The 19,892-nt window shown below is 46.3% G+C and overlaps 1 protein-coding gene across 3 annotated transcripts in view; it reads left to right on the top strand.

Moving 5' to 3' along the window:
• The window catches only part of Tmcc3 (transmembrane and coiled-coil domain family 3), a 245,548-nt gene that overhangs the window by 166,149 nt on the left and 59,507 nt on the right, over positions 1 to 19,892 (top strand). Inside the window, exon 1 of one of the 3 annotated variants that reach the window (XM_063255308.1) lies at positions 12,409 to 12,599. The exons of the other annotated variants lie outside the window; for them this stretch is intronic. Within the exon in view, the coding sequence (XP_063111378.1) occupies positions 12,522 to 12,599 (78 nt within the window). The 5' untranslated portion in view covers positions 12,409 to 12,521. Of the gene's footprint in view, positions 1 to 12,408; positions 12,600 to 19,892 lie in introns of those variants that run through there. 3 annotated transcript variants of the gene reach the window in all.

Raw genomic sequence — 19,892 nt, 5'->3', positions numbered from 1 at the left:
GTTGGGTTTTGGACAATCATTCATTGCAGTTAATCTTGATATCCACATGAGGGGAACTATCCAAAGCAGAATTGTTTAAATAGTATTCCTGAGGCTGGATTTTGTACATAGTATACATTCTGATTGGTCATTTGAATTTCATTGATTTTTATATAAAACTTTCTGATATTTCTGGGCTGAAAGCAGTGCGATCTACTTATGAGCAGATGAGATAGAAACAGTGGTGAATGGGAAGAGCCTCCTCTCAGTAGAGCACTGTGCGGAGAGTAGTGTTGCCCTACTGAGTGTCAGGAAGCCTCAGTGAAACGGACTTCTGTTCCCCTGGGTGGAGCAGGAATCCAAAACCAAGCCATGTAAACTGGGCAGCTCTCTTCTGGGATCTTTTCTTTTTGTTTCTGTGCCCTCCACTGTTCCCTTTCAGTATTTGAAAGAAGCATTGTTGCTGCTGACCACATCCTCTTGTTAGACAATGCCCATGTGTAATGTTTCTAATAACTTCTGGTTACTCGTTTTCAAAAAATCAGTCCATGATTGCAGTACATAATGTTTGTATGACCCGTGTCAAGTTGGTATATATATATAACACATTGTAATTTTTTTCATCTCCTTACCTTGCCCCCATTTCTTTCTTTCTTTGTTATTTCTTTATTTTTTCTTTTGGCCTTTTTGAGACAGGGTCTTGATATGCAGTTCAGGCTGGCCTTGAACTCGAAGCAATCCTCCTGCCTCAGCCTCTTGAGTGCTGGGATTACAGGCTTGTACAACCACATCCAGTCTCCCTCCATTTCTTGATCTCCTTCCCATTTGAGGAAGATATATCTTCTGTTGTCTATCTTTTTATTTTGCTCTTTATTGATAGTTGGGGTCTCTCATGTGAGTGAATCCTTGTGATGTTTAAGTTTGTGTGTCTGATTTATTTCACCCAACAGTAAGGTCTTAAAGTGAGTCCATTTTCCTACAAATGACTTGTTTATCTCCCAAGATTTTGCTATTATAAATGGTGCTGTTATAAATATGGCTATGCATAGCTCACTGTAATGTCTTTAACTCTTCCAGGAGGATACCCAGCTGAGTCAAATGGAATTTGTATCTTTAATTTTTTGAGGAATCCCCATACTGAGATCCACAGTGGTTGTTCTAGTTTACATTCCCACCAACAGTGTAGAAAAGTCCCCCCACGCCAGTACTTCTTCATAAGTTAATTTTTTAAATTCTTAATTGCTGGCTGAGTACCCTGTTAGCTCGGGTCCAGGGTAACATTCCTTCAAATGGAAGTAAACATCAATGGACTATCAGAAATATGAACTGCAGGAACACCAGCCACAGGCTGATCTGAGCAACAGCCAAAGGAAATAATAGAAGTGTAGAAAACCTTTCAAGACTGTCAGCTAGAACACTGAGTACTTCTATGTACTTGCAAAAAATTGAACCTTTCCTTCCCAAGTGAGGTGGGACTTGATTGTTCATTTTGGGAACGTGAAATGCAGAGCCAAAAACCCAGAAGCGGTTGGAAATTGCAGAAAAGATTTACACAGAGTCTTCAGCCTAAGGATAAAGCCATAAGGATGCAAGGTTGAGTTTTAAGAGCTCTATAAGGCTTGGAGTAAGCAGATAGTCGCGGGCGTCATAAGGACTGGTGGGTGTTCCTTCAGAAGTTTGGGACCCAGCAGAAATGGGCCCGGCAGGCGGAAGGACAAGGCAAGTTCAGGCTCCTGAAGTGTTTTATGAGAGAATAACACTGGTGGACGCTGTGGGGTCCTTCCCCATTCATACTCTTAGTAGGCTGCCAGAGACTTCCGGTCAGGAGACAGTTATTGTTTAATGGTCACAGTTATTCCCATTCTACTGGTGAGAAAATGCAGGCCAGTAAGGGTTAAACAGATCATCCAAGGAGAGTTCCCTATAAGTGATCTTTGGGCTCAGGCTAACCTGGGATATAGATTGTGCTCTTTCAACTTAGTATCCAGACGGCTTTGATCAAATCACTTAATCTGCTCAGCAGTGCTGGTTGCTACTCAGTGAAATGAAGGAAAAAATAGCATCTGGCAGCATAGAGACAGCAGGCAAGGGTTTGGCAGTAACTCAGAGTTGGTGCATTTGAAGTACCCAGAGCAGATGAGGAACGTTAAATAAGTAATAACTTGTCATTTACCGGCTGTGTGCTGGGCACTAGAGAGATGCTGTCAGAAAACACAACAAAAATGTTTTTTTTTTTTCTTACTCTTTGGTAGCTAACTATTTTGGACCTGTATTGACCATTTTGCCCTGGACATTTGGGGAATGTTTTGCACCAGGCTTTGTTGGGTTCCATGGCAATCAGTACCAACTCTGACAATGTGCAACAGGGAAGCCCCTCTTAGTAAGAGGACTCAAGACAGCGAGTGTCCAGTTGCAGGTTCATGCAGGACATGGGGCAACAGATGATGGACCTTAATTGGGAAAAATGGTGCCACATTTGTCTGTTCTGTTGATGATGATAATGGGTTGATTCCCGTTGGGGACTGTCAGTGTCTTTGGGATGTGTTCTGGTTAACAGTTGTCCTGTAGGATGAACACAGAGGGATGGGTATGACTGTCCCTGCTGTCCCAGGTCACTGCTGGTGTATCATAATACTTTTTGTCAACCTGGTAATTTTTACAGCGTTATTACCTAAATGACCCCTTACATGGTAACATCTTCTTCCTCAGTGTGATTTGCAGTGGCCACGCTGTCATCTCTGCATGGCTAGGTCACTATTCATATGTGCAGTCCTTTATTATTCATGCGTAATCAATCTTCGACCTGTCTCAGCCTTTTCAGAATGACATGACACTGTGACAAATGATGGTCTTTGGCTCTGAAACTTTTCCTGCACAGCCTTATCTTTACAGAACAGATTCTTAGAAGTGGGATTGTTTGGTCGAAATGAACAAGCAAAAAGGAATTTTCTGCCTGGGAGCGAGCAGCTTGGGAATGAAGGGAACTGAAGAACGGGGGCAGGAAGCCAGCGGACCCTGCTCACTTTGCCGCACAGCAGAGGTGTGGACAGCGGCGCTGGGGCCCAGAGCCACCAGGACTCCCACTCTCTTCCTCTTCCTGGTCCCATAGCAATATTGATGATTACGAGGTGGCACTGAAACCCGGCCTTCTCCTCAACAGGGCACTTTTTAAATCCTGGAAGCCTCACTGTAGGAACAAACAGTGGAGTCAGGCTTTAGGTTTAATGTTGTTTTCCACAGACATTATTGAGCTTTTGGGGTTTTTATATTTTTTTATTTTAAAGAGAATAAAAACAGATAAAGTACAATAAGGCAATCAAAACAAAACAAGGAAAGCAATACAGGTCTTTAAAATAAGATAATAGGAAATCAACAATGGCTACCATAATGCCTCTTGTTATCTTCACAGTAGCTGCCCATACCATCAAACATAATAAAATCAAAACCAAACAGAATCAAATCAAACAAAACAAAACAATGAAAATGATACAGGACTTCAAAACAAGATAACAGGAAATTAACAATGACTAGCATAAAAATGCCTCTTGTTATCCTCTAAATCATTTTTCAGATTACTAGCCTTAGGCCTGCAAAGTCAAGCAACCAATACAAAGTGTTAGGTTGTTTCTTCATTTCAGTTGCTATCATCTCAGTCTGTGTTCCTCCGAATCAGCCAGCGGCTTTGAGTGGGAGGGAGGTGTGGCTTCCTGGTTGTCCCCTGGCTGTTGCAACTTCTGCTGATTCACAGCAGGGCTTGGGTGTCTGGTTCTCCGCTGGCCAGCATGATTTCTGCTGTTGAGCCCTGATTTTGTATGTGCTTTGCAGATATTATCTCATGAAATCTTCAATGACAGTATGAGGCAGGTACTGTTGTTGTCCACAGCATCTAAATGAATCTAAGAACCAAGGCCTTCTAGCTAGTAAGTAGTGCACAGGGTTTGGATCCAGTGTCTCTAGTATTCCTGACCTCTTGGTAACAGCACAAGATCATTTAAAATGGAATCTTTGGGTGATAGAAGGAAGATATTTACCTAATTAAGGAAGAAAGAGATGATCAGGTCTGGAGTGGACAAGGAGGGCTTCAGCAGGTAGCATCCTCCCTGTGGACAGGAGTGGGCCTTGTATTGTGTAAATTCACAGTACTTTGGGGTTCTCTGAGCATCATCTCCCACTGTCTTATCTTGCAAAGCTGATGGAATAACTACAGAGCAAATCCCCAGGTGGCTTCATGAAACAGATCCTCTTGGTCTGGCCATGCTGAGAAGGGAGTCACCCAGAGCTCCCCTCAGCACCACTGCACTGCTCCATAACAAAGTCCCCTGCCTGGAGCATTCTGGGTCCAGCATAAAGGAAGCCATTTGAATTTTTGTTGTTTTCTAACATTGTTGTAGATTTCTGGGAAACTGCAGTTATAAATAGCCAAGAGTCACACATAGTGATCACCCAACTCTTTCCTTCTAAATGTAGGATCAAGAAGTTAGAAATGCCCAGGCGTGGTGGCGTACACTCATAATCCCAGCATGCAAGAGGCTGAGGCAGGAGGATCACAGCAAGTTCAAGGCCAGCCTGGGTTACATGGTGGGACTGTCTCACAAAAACCAAACCACACCAAAAAAACAAACCCCCCAAAGAGGTTGGAAGTGACAGCACTGTGCTATAACCTTAGTTTTATGATGGAAAACACTCAAACCAATGCCCATCTATGAACAGAGTAAGCGTGTGATTGGAACTGTCTACTCACCCTACCATGTACATTTTTACTAAACAGTTTAATATATGTAAGGTCATTTTGAAGCTGAATAAAATCTATGAACCTCACTATGGCATTCTTCCAGCCAAATCAGAGGTTAATGATGGGTCATTTGCTCACCAAAACCCTGTAGAATCTGCCTTGCACTGGGTGCTGTACTTAGGGCTTGTGGCCAGGGATGGAGGGTACTGCTTGCCGGTGGCCCAGCTTCGGTGTGGTTGTGACACAGTGTGCATGCCCTGTGTCCCCTTTTCTGGTGCGGCAAGGGCCAAAACCTGGAGACAGATGGCATCTCCAGAGGAAGAAACGCAAACCAACTCTGCTTACTGTGTTGTATGCTCATTCCCCCAACCCAAAGTCTGTCCTTGGAAAGGAACCTTGCACTCTGAAATGAAGAATATAATTCAATTAAACTTTTTGTGTGTGGTATTGAGAATTGAACCCAAAGCCTTTGCCCTGAGCTATATTATCAACCCTTTTTCAGTTCTTTATTTTGAGACGTGGTCTCTGGGTCACTAAGTTGCCTTTTAATCCAGGAGTTATTCTAGGTTCAGGAGCAGGCATAGGAAGTAATAGAGAAGATCGCCTACACCCTTCCCCTACTTTGGCCTAATGGTAGCATCCTTCGTATAGACACCATGTTAACATTAGTGCAGTCCACTGCATATTTAGATCTCCCCAACTTATTTCACAGATACTCAACACCCTAAATTAAAAACATCGTAAGCTGGGCACGGCGGTGCAGCCCTGTCATCCCAGTACTCGGAAGGCTGAGGCAGCAGGATCATTTTGAGTTTCATGCCTGAGCTACATAGTGAGTTCAAGGCCAGCCTGGACTACATAGCAAGACTGTGTAAGGGGGAAAAAGTGCGTTTCTTACACTTAACCTCATGGTGTGGGTGACAGGGGCCTGTGGTTCCCTGCTTGTGCCTGCATGGCAAGGAAGTACAGAACTGCATACAAAATTGCCAGCCAGGAAAGATCAGAATGAAAAGAACAGCTTCTGCTGAATGCTTTTGCATCACTACACACAAGAACACACGTGTGTGCATGTGCATGAGTGTATTTATCTCTGCGTTTTACCATGCATCACTGTGGTCTGTCACCGCTGTCAGCACCCCCACCCACCCACCCAGGTGGTTCCTGGCTTGGCCTTTCTGTCACTAGTGATCGGTCCCCTTCTGCAGCTGCTGCAGGCACACAAGGCCGGGCATGATCACCACTCACCTTTCTTCCGTTTCAGGGAGACTGTTACACAAAAGGAATCAGCCAGGCATGCATGACGGGACCTCACACCTGTGGAGGCTGAGTCACGGGGATCACAAGTACAGACCTGGCTTGAGCAACCAGTGATTTAGCAAGACCCTGTTTCCAGATGTTTATTTCCAGTCTTTGTTGTTAGGAGTGAAGCTACGTGAACATTTGTGTACAGGTTTCTTGTGTACATGTCTTCCTCTCTCCAGGATGAAGGCCGGAGAGTATAATTGCTGGGTCAGATGATATTTGCATATTTTAGTTTTATAGAAAAAATTAAAACCTGCCCAACTGCTCTCCAGAGACTCTGACCCACTTTACATCCCCACCTGCAGTGTATGAATTATGTAGTTTCTCCACATCTTTACTCCTTTAGCCATTCCAACAGGTGGGTAGTTACATCCCCTTGTAGTTTTAAAATGCATCTGTTTTATGGTTCATGTTGAACTTAGTTCCATGTTTGTTCCCCATCCATAAATCCTCTTCAATATCTGTTCATGTCTTTTGCCCATTTTTATATTGTTAACCTTTTATAATTGAATTTTCTTGAGATAGGGTCTCACTGTATAACTCAGGCTAGTTTCAAACTGGACCTGATCCTCCTGCCTCAGCCTCCCAAGGGCTAGGATGACAGGTGTGCACCACCACACCCGGACTTTAGTTGCATTTCCAGAATTCTTAATACATTTGTCTACATATCTTTTCTGCATATGTGGTTTTCCAGATATTTTCTCTTTGCCTGTTTCTTGTCATTCATCCTCCTAATGAAGTTTTCCATGAGGCAATAGTTTTTTATTTTGATCAGATAAAACCTGCCTTTGTACGTTTGCCTATAACCTTGGTCCATTGGGAAGGCAAATGCCAGACATTTTGAAGGCTGTCTGTGGAACCTGCTTTGATAATCCCTGTGTTTGAAAACTGCTAGCACAAAATTATTACACTTGCTAAAAAAAGAGTACTGGGAGGTACATTCACTGTTCTGCCAGGTGTCAGTCCAGTCTTCCCCCTTTCCCGTTGGTTATCAGAATCTTGCCAAGTAGAAGTTTTGGGCTTCTGTGCCGATGGTTGCTGATGCCAAATGAGTAGCAGTGATTGCTTCCTTACAGGCGTGGGGAAGATGCTGCTTTAGAAATTAAATGTAAGTGTTAAGAGTGGTCATTTGCAGTTGGCTGTGCACCAATCAGAGCTTCTTATTTGCAGCAGCCCAGGGAGCCTCTGGTCCCCAGTGTGCACATTTTCTAATGTTGCTGACAGATATGAGATACGTATGAGATCCCCATGTCACTTCAAGGCAAGTAAGTTTTCATTTGTTTGTTTTTGAGATAAGGTCTCACTGTAAGATTCAGGCTGGCCTTGAACTCACTATTAGTCCAGACTGGCCTCAAACTCTCAGCAATCCTTCTGCCTCAGCCTCCCAAGTGCTGGGGTTACAGGCACCACCACGCCTTGCTATCTGAATAGATTTTAAACATCTGATTCTTTCTTTTGCTCTCTTTGTCCTTAAATCTTTAAGTGGAAGGACCCTTACTATTATTTTAGTTTTATGATTTTTCCCCAAAGGGACATCTTCTCTGTACGGTTTAATTAAAATAGCACATGAAAAGAAATAGCATCCCTTTACTTGCAGAGAGGCACGCATTTTCACCATGAAAATCAGACTTTCCTTTTGTCTCTTTCCTTTTCCTATGATAACGGTAAGACTGAGACACCCTAAAGGCCGTGTCACCATTTCCTTTTTCCTGCCACTGTACCAAGGGCATGACCATCTTTGACGTTCCTGGTGACTCCGGGTGGGGAGTCTTTTTCTCTAGATGGGCGCAACTCTGTCCCTCACAGCCTGGGGGAACTCGGGTTGGCTGTGACAAGGTCACACGCTGATCCCTGCTCAAGTCACAGGAACTCTGACCGCCCCAGGTTGGATCACGGGCCTCTGCCAGAGCCAGGGCCTGCCTCTGCCTCGCCTGCACCACTTGGGTTAAGTGTCAGCTCTGGGTCCCAAAAGAAAATCTAGGAGCCGTTTGCAGAGACCAGGCTGGATGTTGGGCACGCAAAACCGACAAGCCTGGACCACAAAGCCATGCACGTCCTCCATTTGTCACGTCTGACCTCATCGTGGTGAACTCCGACTTGTTCTGCTTTTTTGGTGCTTAGCGCAAGCTGCCTCCTGCTCCTTCCGCTTGGGAAGAAAGTTCGCATTTCATCCCCCAGCTGCGAACCTTTGAATTCCTCCGTGTCACTGCGGCGCCACTTAAACTTCGTCAGGTCCTCCATTGCTTTGTGCAGAGAGAGGCCCGTGGAGGTGTCAGTCAGCTTTCTTACCTCGGGAGACTTGTCTCTGCCACCTCCTGCCAAACCCTGGACGGCTGCATTGCCCCCAGAGGAAAGGGAGGTCACTTTCCCACTGGGGCCCCACTTCCCAGAAGGACAGCCAGATGCTGATGAGCGCTGCTTGGTTCCTTTCTTTTCTGGGGAGCTTGCTCTTCTGCTATTTAATTTGTGTACTGAAAAATTTATTTTATATTAGTGTCCAGCAGAGCTGCTTCTGGGCAATCAGTTTATGAAATAAATCTAAATGATCTAAAAAAAGAACATCCTCTGCTCACTGAAATTTAATCAGATGTGATAATGAATTCATCCCTCTCATTGTGGTCAGCATCTCAGGACACGGTTCTTCTGAGGAACACCAAGACGGGCGTGGATATGGAAAGGAGGTGCCCGGCTGCATGCTGAGCAAAGGCCTCACTTAGGCCGGCCACTCTAAATGTCTTTACACAGTTACACACACACCCCTGCACAGTATACTTCCTGTAACTCTAAGGAGCGGGGTACAGACAGCAGGGACAGGCAGGGAAGAGGGGACATCCAGAGATGGGCTCTGACAGATTTTCAGAACGGATCTTTGGAAGATGAGGTTGACACAATGACTTCATAGTAACAGTCACATCAGGCTTTATGTTTGTAAGAGCTATTGTTTCAGAAGTTACTAGTGGCTTAAGGATAACATCATAACATTTGTTGCCTTTAAAGTTTTAAATTATTCTGAAAGATTATGTGCATGAGGATGAATATGAATGCATGCTCCAAGCACCAATAATCATTTATTAAAGAGTATTGCTTACTAAAAAAAAAAAAAGAGCATAATTTACAGTCTTATTCTCTATTGAATCCTTCATCTCCTCACCGAGGTACTGTCCTGAAATCTGTCAGTTCTTGCTTTTCTTAATAGTTTTATTAAATATTAAATATTAAAATATTTTAAAGATTCATATAAAGAGACTTTTACTACATGTCATTTTCTATGACTTGTTACTTGTTTTGTTTTTCAGTATTGTTTGTGAGGTTTACCCATATGGTTTTTTAAAGCTGGAACTGTAACTTCTTCTTTTATTTCTTTCCGTATACAGAAGTCTACATTTTTTAATGTTGTCAAACTTTTATGGTTTATATTCTTTGTGACTTGCTTTCTTGACTTGCTTTTTATGACCATAATGATCTTCTTTCATTTTCTTCTATTTTAAGGTTTTCTTTTTCCCCTCCTTTGGGTCTTTACCATCTCTGGTATTGATTTTGGTACTTAAAGTAGGAATTTTTCTTTATGCCTCAGAGAAAAGGCAAATCATGTTACTCCTTTGCTCAAAAATTTTCAGATTTTTGTGGCACAGTGCCTGCTTGGCAAGCATGAGGTTGGGAGTTTGATTCCCAGGACAAAAAAAGAGAGAGAGAGATAGCAAAGTGTTCTTTGCATTGTTAATGAAAAATAACTGAAAAAAATTTCAAATCTTTATTTCTTCCTTACAGTTAAAGCCAAAATTCTTAAACTGGCCTAAAAAGTCACGTGTGATCTGGTCTTCCAGGATCTCTCTGATCTTTTCTCCTTCAGAAAACATGGGCCTTCTTGATCCTTCTAGAACATTCCCACAGTGTGCTTGCCTCAGGGCCTTGGCTTGATCTCTGACGGAAGTTTCCACATATCTACTTCTGGATACACACACTCCCCCATCGCTGCCCAGATGCTGCCTTATCAACTTGGCCTTTTCCGGCCACCCTGGCTAAAATGTCCTGTCACTTATGTCCCCTAACATGTGTTCTCTCCCTTCTCTGCTTTGGGAGAACATATCTGAAAATCTATCTGGGCCTGCTGGAGGAGGAGGGGATCTTTAAGTTTTTATTTATCTTTTGGAGGGTTTTTGGACTAGCTTTCCTGGTTCTTCTTAAATTGGGCTTAAAAAGTTTACTCTCTTTAAGTAAAATCATTTTTGGCAGGGCCGTGCTGGCGCACACCTGTGACCCCAGCACTCAGGAGGCTGAGGGAGGAGGACTGAGGCCAGCCTAAGCTGCCAGTCAGTTCAAGGCTGCCTGGACACATAGTGAGATGGTGTCTCGGAAAAACAAACAAAAAAATCCCCATTTTTTTGCTTTCTGAACACACTTTCTGAGTGTATGCCATAAGTAAGCATACACAGTCCAAAAAAAAAAAAACCTCTTCTATTTCTGCTTGTAGCTACCTAGTTTCCCTCACCTGGCTTCATTTCTTGTCTATTTGTTTCTATAGTTTTTTGATTATCCTCCCAGAAACGAGTTATGTATATATAACCATACATGTATATATAAATACATACTATTTTTACACAAATGACAGAATACCATCTACATTATTCTGCTCATCGCTTTTTTCACTGAACTATAGAGACGTGATCAAAACACACAGGGGTGTTTAAGTTAAAAAGGGTCTTAGAATAAAAGACACATTGCCATCCGCCCCCCTCGAAAATCCTGGCTTTGCACATACTTAGCATTTTTGATACTTTCGAATCAGCCTCTTCCATCAGTGGCTTCATGAAGTGTGATTAAAAAATATATTGAGGGCTGCTCCTGAGTACGGGAGGTTCATAAACACACTGCAGCTTGTCCTCCTCCACCTTATTCACCAGACCTGGCACCCTGGGCCTCCTGGCTCGTCACCAAAGCCAAACTGACCACGAGAAGTGTTTGCAATTGATTCAGGACCTCAAGGCAGCCACCCCAGCACAGCTAAATCCTGACGAGAGTGGACTTCCCGAACTGCTCTGCAAAGTATCGTGAATGACAGGACAAGTGTGTTCAAAGTGAGGGGGAGCACTCTGGGGACAATCAATGGCTGTGTGTGTGTCTTTTGTTGCGATAATTTTTTTAAACTTAAACATTCACCGTGGTTTTCCGTTACATCTTACTGTGAAAAATAATTTCATAGTTACACACAAAGAGCTGTCCCATTCCATTCCACTTAGCTAATATTGTACTAGATGGATGTGCCATGATATTATGATTCAGTTTGCTTTTGAAGACGTTTGGATTCCCAGTTGCCTTACCTGTCTTTAATTAGTGCTTCAGACTGTCAGACACTGTCTTCTTTTTGGGGCAAAGGGCTGGAGACAGAGCCATTCCACAGAGCTACATCCTCAGTCCTTTTGTTCCTGAGCTGGGGTCTCACGGTAGTCCTCCTGCCTCAGCTTCCCAGGTGCTGGGATTCCAGGTAAGGGTCACCACTAGCCCGACCAACTTCTTGAATTTTGCTTTGATGTTATCTCTCTCCAGCAGTTGCTCAGCACCCACAGAACAAGGCCAGATTTCCCACCCTTGAAAACAGAGCTTGTTGGGGCTGGGGATTTAGCTCAGCGGCATAAGCGCCTGCCTTGCAAGCAAGCAGTCGTGAGTTCGATCCCTGGTATCGATAAAAATAAAAAAGGCAAAAAAACAAAACAAAAAACAGAGCTTGCTCCTCCCCGCAGGAGCTCTTTCAGCATGCCAAGCAGCCCCCTACGGGGGCACAGCCAGACCAGGTGCTCCGAATTTTGTGTTAGGAATCGACTGTTTAATTGCTCATCACTCTGTTTCTACTCTGGCTCCAACTTTGTGGCAGGAACTGTTCACTGGGCACGGCGACGAATACTGCACTAAAGGAAAAGCTAGGTCTGGACTTCCCAGTGGCTTACAGCATGCTAAGTCAGACATGCAGAAATGCAAATATACAACACAGAAGGATCTTCGTTTAAGTGAAACTATGTTGTGTGCTCAGTGATTTGACAGAGGGGGGAAACCGGCTTTTTAAATAACATTGCTAGTCCTTCGCCCAGGGTCCGGTCGCTAGGAGCTGAGGGTAGTGCCTGTTGCATGGACGCACTGAAAGCGGGCGTCAGCGTGTTGCTCTCAAAGCCGTCGTTCATCGTCAGCGCACAGGTAAGTCCACTGCGTCAGCGGCGCTCGTTTGAGGACCGAGGACTTCTGAGCAAGGGGTGGAAGAAGTTTCAGCTCCGCCGGGAGGGGGGCCTGGAAACTGCACCTGGAGCCGGGTTTGCGGCGGGGGCGGAGCCTCGAGCCCCGCCCCGCCCCGCCCCGGCGCCGGCAGCGCAGGGCGGCCGCGCGGGCGGGAGTCGGCACAGCTGCGGCCGCGCGCGCCCCCCTCGGCCGGGCTCCGGGGCGACCCCGCGCGCGCTCCGGCAGCCAGCGGCGCCGCGGCCCCGGCGGTGGCGGCAAAGTTCCCGGCGTGAGCGGCGGCGCGATGCCGGGCAGCGACACGGCGCTCACCGTGGACCGGACCTACTCGGACCCGGGCCGGCACCAGCGCTGCAAGCGGCGGGTGAGACGCGGGAGGGGCGGCGGCGCCGAGCGCGGGAGGGGGCGCGGGCGGGCGGGCGGCTCCGGGTCCGCGCAGACTCTCGCCCCTCCGGCTGCCGGGGGCGCGCGGGGCGGGGGCGCCGGAGCCCGGACCGCAGCCCCGAGACCCCGATCCGGCGCCCGGGGTCCTCGACAGGTCGCGCCCCGCCGGGGGCGCTCTTCGCGCGGACGCGAGGGAAGCCTGCCCGCCGGTGCCCGGGTCCCCGGACCGGTCCCTGGGCCGGGCCACCTCCCCTGGCGTCCCCCTGGCCGGCGCGGAGCCCGAGCGCCCTGCGCCCGCGTGCAAAGTCCGTGCGCCTCGGCGCTGGCTCTCCGGAGTTGCGGCCGCGCGAAGCGGGCAGGCGCCCTCGCCATTGTTTGCAGTGTAATTTGCTGTTGCTGATTTTGGCTGTGGGCGAAAATAGCTCTTCTGAGCAAGCCGCGGAGACGAGCCTGTAGCGTTGCCACGCACAGGCGGAGGCCGAGGCACAGCGCGAGTCCCGGGGACAGGGACCGCCGGCGGCCTCGGGGACAGTTGCGCCCTCCCGGGCTGGTTAACCCGGGCGAGGCCAGGCTGCAGCATCCGTTCGCCCCTTGGCTGATCCAGTGCCACTGAAAACATCGCCGCCGCCACCTGGCATCTCTTCTACTAGCAGAACCTGGAGTTGCTCTCTGCGCGGCCAACTCCCAAAACTGGACATGTAGGTGTCAGCTTGCCGGTGTAAAGTTCATGGAGGTAGAGCAGGACCAGTTTCTTACAAGATCGGGAGACGTCCGGGTGGTAATGGCTACAGTGACAGAATGTGACAGACTCTGTCCTGCGTGACTTGGGTGGTCAGTTGATTGTCCCAAATGGAAACGGATGAGTGCCTGGTATAGGTGCTTGTCTTCTCCTTAGCACCTGTTAATCAGTTTCCCCGAGTGATTTAAGTTTTCACGATTTGAATAAGCTGATGAAATAATATACCGTACACCCGTTTATCTCCTTTAGTTTTGCACTTTTTAAAAAAAGTTTTGTAGCACACGCTTGTAATCTCAGCACTTGGGAGGCTGACCCAGGAAGATCGTGACGAGTTCGAGACCAACCTGGGCTACAAAGTGAAGTCAAGCCCAGCCTAAACTGCATAGTGAGACCCTGCCTCAAAAATAGACCCCCCCAAAAAATTTTTTTTAAACAATTTGTTGTGAAAGTAACCAGAAACTCCACGCGAACGAGTACAAAGATTTGTTTTGTTAACTAGCAACAGTTAGAAGTGTCTTGGAGGATGCCTGGTCCTTCATACAGGTAACTGACACAAAAATCTTTTTCTAATGCAGTTGTAATTGGGGTGCATTTGGGGGTGGAGGTCCATAAAGTTAGTGTCGCACTTGACAGAAGACATTTCAGGCTTGAAAATTGTGGAAGCTGGGTTTCTCTTGTCACAACTGTGATGATCTTTGTGTACACAATGAGATTAGTAATCTTCAAGGGGCGGATGGCTCACTGTGAACTCACTGACCTGGTTGGCAAAATTTATGGAACTTTCCAAAACCCCTTCCTGTAGAGGGGAGATGAAGTCAGTGTCTCTGCTGCTAGGTGGAAAATGTAAGCATGACGTCTCTGCTTTGTCTGCCAGTGTTCCATTTCCACACCTGTCTTCCTGTGGAAGTGGCAGGCTCTTCTATGAAGGGTGGTTGTTTTTTAATCGGCCGAGGAGTTTATACCTGGTACATTGCTTTGTTAGCATGGGGGTACCTGATTTGTGAATAGCTAAAACTGAGACACTGTAGCAATTCTTTTAAATTACCTTACTGTGCATGAGATCTAGTGAGAGTTAAAAGAAATGAGAGAGGACGGCCAGAACCTCAGGAGACCCTCATCACACAGGTTCCACAGCAGGATTCCTGAGAGTCAGTATAGGACTTCCTGACTGTCTGCTGTGAGGTTTCAGGAGATCTAGTGAATGCTTTGCAAACTTACCAGAACTTTTTCTCACGTGGGGCGATGTAATTTTCAGCCTGTCCTTAAGGCTACAATAAATCTGCTGCAATGGAGGGAAAGTGAAAATAATTTTCCTGGGCAGAAAGTATTCAGCCCAACAATGACTGTAGCTGCTGTTTTGTGGAACTCAATTAGATCCAGATCTAATGACATTTTTTCCTTACACCCAGAAAATATGTGATACAAAGGGAAACATCACATGGTATCAGGGTTTAGTTTCTTGATGTCACCTTCTTGGAAATAAACTAGTACAGGATTTCAGAACTCATTTAGTAAATTAGCTACCCCAATACACTAATAACAGCTGGAGGGAGGCACATAATAAAAGGCGATGATTAACCTTTCAGGAATACGCAGTTTCGTCCCAGTGATCTGTGAGAACATGTCCGGTTACTGAATGGTCCTTTTTTTTTTTTTTTTTTTTTTTATAATCAGAATTACTACTCTGTGGAGGTAACAGGAAAACACATTCTCTCTCACTAGGCCTGTTCAAACTCTGATTCTGCAATAGCAATAAAGCAGTATACTATTTTAACACTGCAGGAGTCTATTTTTATAGGCAGGTATATTAACCTAAATTCCACTCCCCCCAAGCAAAAATTTAATGGAATTAATGAATTTCATGATTGTCACTACGCTAACAAGTCAGGATCATATATGTTTTCAACTTCATCTTTGTCAAACTCAGAAATGGTGTTTGTTACCTTGACACACATAAAATCGCTCTGCATAGAGAGAGACAGAGCAGACATTATTAGAATCCTACTTTTTTTTTTCCTGTCCTAGATAAAGCCTATTATCTTTTTAAGAATCCAGGCAGTCTGCCTTCTATACAATAATTGATTTTGTTAATCATGTGTGTTAGTTGGTTCTCCTTTTTGGTGTTCAAAATGTCACTTTTAACCACTTGAGCATAGATGTGAACAGCTGAGGCTCTGGAGTAAACCAACTTGGACCTTGTTCTGGCTCTTCACAGTTTCCGACTGGGTGACCACTGACCAAGGTCCTCGAAAACTTTTCTCTGAGCCTCTGGCTACATCCGTCTAAATGAGGTGACTGTCATCCCCTCTTCAGGGAGTGACTGTGAATCATAAATAAGACATATTTCTAAAAAATGATTCTTTTTCAAATCCACTTTATTTCAAGGAGAAAAAAAAAAGAAAACTAAAAATTTCAAGACACATCAATTTGGGGGCAACAGTGGTACATACATTGCACATTGTCATCCCCAAATCATTCACCCAGAGCACAAGACATCTGCATTCAGTTGTCCAAAAAATACCAGCACAAACCTTTCTCTTCAGTGAACTCAGACAAATCAGCAGTACAACTATCTTAACTAGTTGTAAAAAAATGTTTTTAAAGGTTGTGTGCGCTCAAATGTTAGCTGTCTATTTATTGTCTATCTTTTTTGAGATAGAGTTTTGCTGTTTAGTTCAGGCTGGCCTTGAACTTACTTTGTAGCTTAGGCTGGCCTCAAATTCCAGGCAATTCTACTGCCTCAGCCTCTCGAGTGCTGGGATTACAGATGTGTGCCACCACACCCAGCACGTTAGCTGTTTTAATCGATGTATAGGGTGAATATTTCCCCCCACTCTGTTGGTGCCACCGTTAATTAGAAATGTTCTCCTGTCTCTAACCACTGGTGACATTTCTCCCAAACTGGTGCCTTCCTTTACATCACCAGCCATCTCCTGCCTTAGTTCAGCCCCAGAGACCTTCGCCAGCTTTTAGTCCATTGTGCCTGCAAGAACTTCAGACCCAGTTTTACGAGGCTTGTCCTGGAGGAGAGATGTGGCTTTAGTGTGGCTTATTAGTGGTGTCTCCATAGCCTCTGAGCTTTCTAGGCCTCAGTTTCTGCCTCTCCACAGGGGCAGTGTTGCAAGAAATGAAAAATGCCATAATGTCCATGAAATAAACCTAATGCCAAGTACCCAGTAAGCACTCGCTAGAGAAAACCGTAGTTACTTAGTTTTGCTATACAGGAAAACTCCAGAAGCTTGATGTTTTGCCAGCGATATAGACTGTGGCATTTGTGCCTCTTGCACCCTCTGTTTTGCACTGCCTGCCCCCGTGCTTGGTGCTGGTGTGTGTTTATAAACCACAGCACCAGCACTCTGAAGGCAGGAGCCTCACGGCTCCAGTGTCCCCAGTGCAGCAGCCAGTGAGATGGCTGGCTCCCCCGCCCCCAAGCTTCCTGTCTAGCAGATGATTATTGTTTCTACCTGTGGCCCAGGCAGCAGCCTTCTCTTCTGCAGGAGGAATCCCTGGTAGCAAGTACAGAAGTGTCTGCCATCTGAGGTCACACCCGGTGTGAGTATGAACCTCACCTGCAGTGCACGGCAAGGTGCTCTGCGGGTCAGGCGATGAGCAGTGGCCAGTGGCAGTCCAGGAGGAGAGGGTGGGGACAGAGCAAGCCTTGGCTCTCCTCGCAGTGGGACTGGTTGGGCAGTGATGAAGTAAGTTGATGATTGCATGCTCAGGCCTGGGTGACCCTGGTGGAGTAGTAAACCCAGTAGTTCATGACGGTTTGTTTTGCTCTCACCAGCCCATTAAAGTGACTGAATGATGGTGAGGGTCTGCAGCCAGACTTTTCCCTCCATTTGGGATGGGAAGGTGGAAGGGGCGTGGCTTGAGCTGTGTGTTGCCGCAGGCTGCTGCTTCTCCCTTCAGAGCAGCCACCAGCAGCGCACCCGCCTGGCACATCCTGGGCAGGGCACCAGGGCCGCATTTACCGGTTGTTTCCCAGGTTGTGTTCTGCTTCAGAAACCTCCACCTGAGTTTGCAGGGCTGCTGCTGAGGTTCAGAGAGCAGCCAAGTCCTGGGGGGAAATTGCCCACATGTTGACTTACAGGGAGTCCACAGCGTTCAGCTGTGCTGTGCTGTTTCTCAATTGTGTTTTTCTGTTTTCGGTGGAGGGGGTGTCGAGAGAAAAGGAAGAGAACCATGAATCACTGTGAATCAGAATGAGGGCCTTGCAGTCCTCGGAAGAGGAACATCAGGATATATAATGTGCGCATGATCTAGCAGCTTCATCAACTTGGGAGAGCTGCTACACGGAGGAAAACTTGGGCTTGTTGATTGTTCATCTCTAGGGAAAGAAAAGAGCATCAAAGAAGAGAGCGTGGTAACAGTAATACCCAGCGTGTACTGTATGCCAGGTAGACAGTGAGTGCTCCAGCTACACCATTCTCCCTATCCTTACAACACTCATTTTTGTACAGGCCCATTTTACAGATGCGGAGCCTGAGGCCCAGAAGGGTTCATCTTTTGTCCAAGGTCCTATGACTGTTAAGGCATGATGTTAAAGCTAGGATTTGAATCCAGTTTGTGTGATAGATCACTATGGTGTCAATTTGATTGACTTAGCGTACTTCTGGGTATGGCTAGATGATGAATTTACTGAAGACAGAGGACCCACCCTGGTGTGAGTGGCACCAACCAATAGATTTGTAGCCTGGATAGAATGAAAAGGGGAAGGAAGGCTCACTGGTGTTTCCTCGGAGGAGCTGCGTCTTCCCCTTTACCTTGGACATCCATCCCCAGGCTTCCAGTGCGGACTCCAGCCTGCAGATGCAGACTCATGGGAGACTTTGCAGTGAGCTGCAGGCCTTCCATCTTTAGATGGATCCTCTGGCTTTCTGGTGCACAGGCAGTCTTCTGTACTCTTCCACGCCTGACTCTGCATTGTAAGCCTTCTTTGTAAATCTCTGTGTGTTCATCTGTCTTACATTAAATCTGTTTCTGCGCTGAGCTCTCGCTGGTACAGTTTGGCTCCTAACCAAGCTCTCTGCCTCTGCCGCACCAATCTTGGTAAACTCATCGGACTGCTCAGTCTTAGTAACCACTTGGGTGCCTGAGGGTGAATGTGTGCCCTTTTGCCAGGACCTGCCTACACGGCGTGCCCTAGGTTCTTACCACACGTCCTTTGCCCGTCTGGCCCTCGGTCATATGTCATCAGTAAACTTGGGAATGAATGTTACAGAGTGACAGTTTTGAACTTTTCATGATGTCCAGGATATAAGAATTTGGCATAGTTTGGGTGAGTCTCAAAGACTTAAGGTCATGGTTTAATATCGTTAGAGAACCATTTCTTCACTGATGCTCGGTCTGCAGAGGATGAACCAGTGAAGCCCCTAACAGCGGCAGGTTTTCCCTGTGACCAGAAAGTGCACCTGCAAACACGGGTCTCTTCAGTGGAGCCCTGTGACTGGGCAGCTTGTCCACGCCTCCTGTCTGTGGGGCTGCGTAGCCAGTCACCTGGTGATCTTGCTGAAATGTCCCTCATAGCAGTAAGTCACCACTTCTCATGTTCCCCACAGCACATCACACTTTGGGAGCTCTAGCGGCGTGGCCCAGTGTGCCAGTTCTGGAGTCCTCCACCTCGGTTGACCCTACACAGCGTGCCCTTTGGCACTTCACCGAAGTCACCTTTTTCCAGAGGATGTCCTGATGCTTCCCTTGGAGAGCGGTTGGCAAATTAAGTGATGTAGTGTGTGTCCGTGCCAGCCCCCGCCAAACGCTCAATGAGTGCAAAGACAAGAGAGGAGTCATCGCAGACTGCCCAGCAGCTGCATTTGGCTGGAGACACCGTTGGTGTGATTTGCAGTGCTTTACATGTGCTCCAGAGACCAAGCCTTTTGAAGCAGTGCTTTCTGAAACGTGTCTCGCTTATTGTTGAATGACTGGTGGTAATCTGTGTGCACCTCAGCTCTGAGGACATTGAGGCACCTGTGCCACTTAAGAACCTTACAAAGGGCATTTTAAAGAAACTAGGATGTCAGCTGGGGCCACACGGGAATGCCTTGTGGGGTCCTTGCTAGCAGGGGCTGGAAGCTTGGACACCAAGATTTTCTTTATTAGAACTGGAAAGGAACTCATTCATCCATTCATTCTTCTTTTTTTTTGCTGCTGGGGATTGACCCAGACCTTACACATGCTCTAAACATGCATTTTGCTTCTGTGCTGCACCCCAAGACCTTGAAGGGAATTTAAACATTAACTCCAAACCATTCCAGTGGCAGAAGTAGAAAAGTGTGTCAGCCAGACTGTAGCGGGGAAAATTACATAACTAACACAGACTGATTGGGACTAATTATTCTTCCATTTGCTGCCTTAAAAGAGAATCCCTTAAAAAAAAGCATGGGACTGGGGATTGAACCAGAGCCTACCAACTTAATAGCTGCATTTTGTGGGAGAGACATTTCTGTTTAAGTAGGCTGAATTAGAACTTGAAACTATTTTTAGTAGAGGATTAGTTAATGAATAGATTCAAATTTTTGTGAATTTTCTAGG

Source organism: Cavia porcellus, unplaced genomic scaffold, assembly GCF_034190915.1.
Source record: "Cavia porcellus strain 051 isolate PalLab524CR breed Dunkin Hartley unplaced genomic scaffold, mCavPor4.1 scaffold_8, whole genome shotgun sequence".
In the NCBI taxonomy this organism is placed as follows: Eukaryota; Metazoa; Chordata; class Mammalia; order Rodentia; family Caviidae; genus Cavia; species Cavia porcellus.
This window is presented reverse-complemented; position numbering and strand designations above follow the sequence as displayed.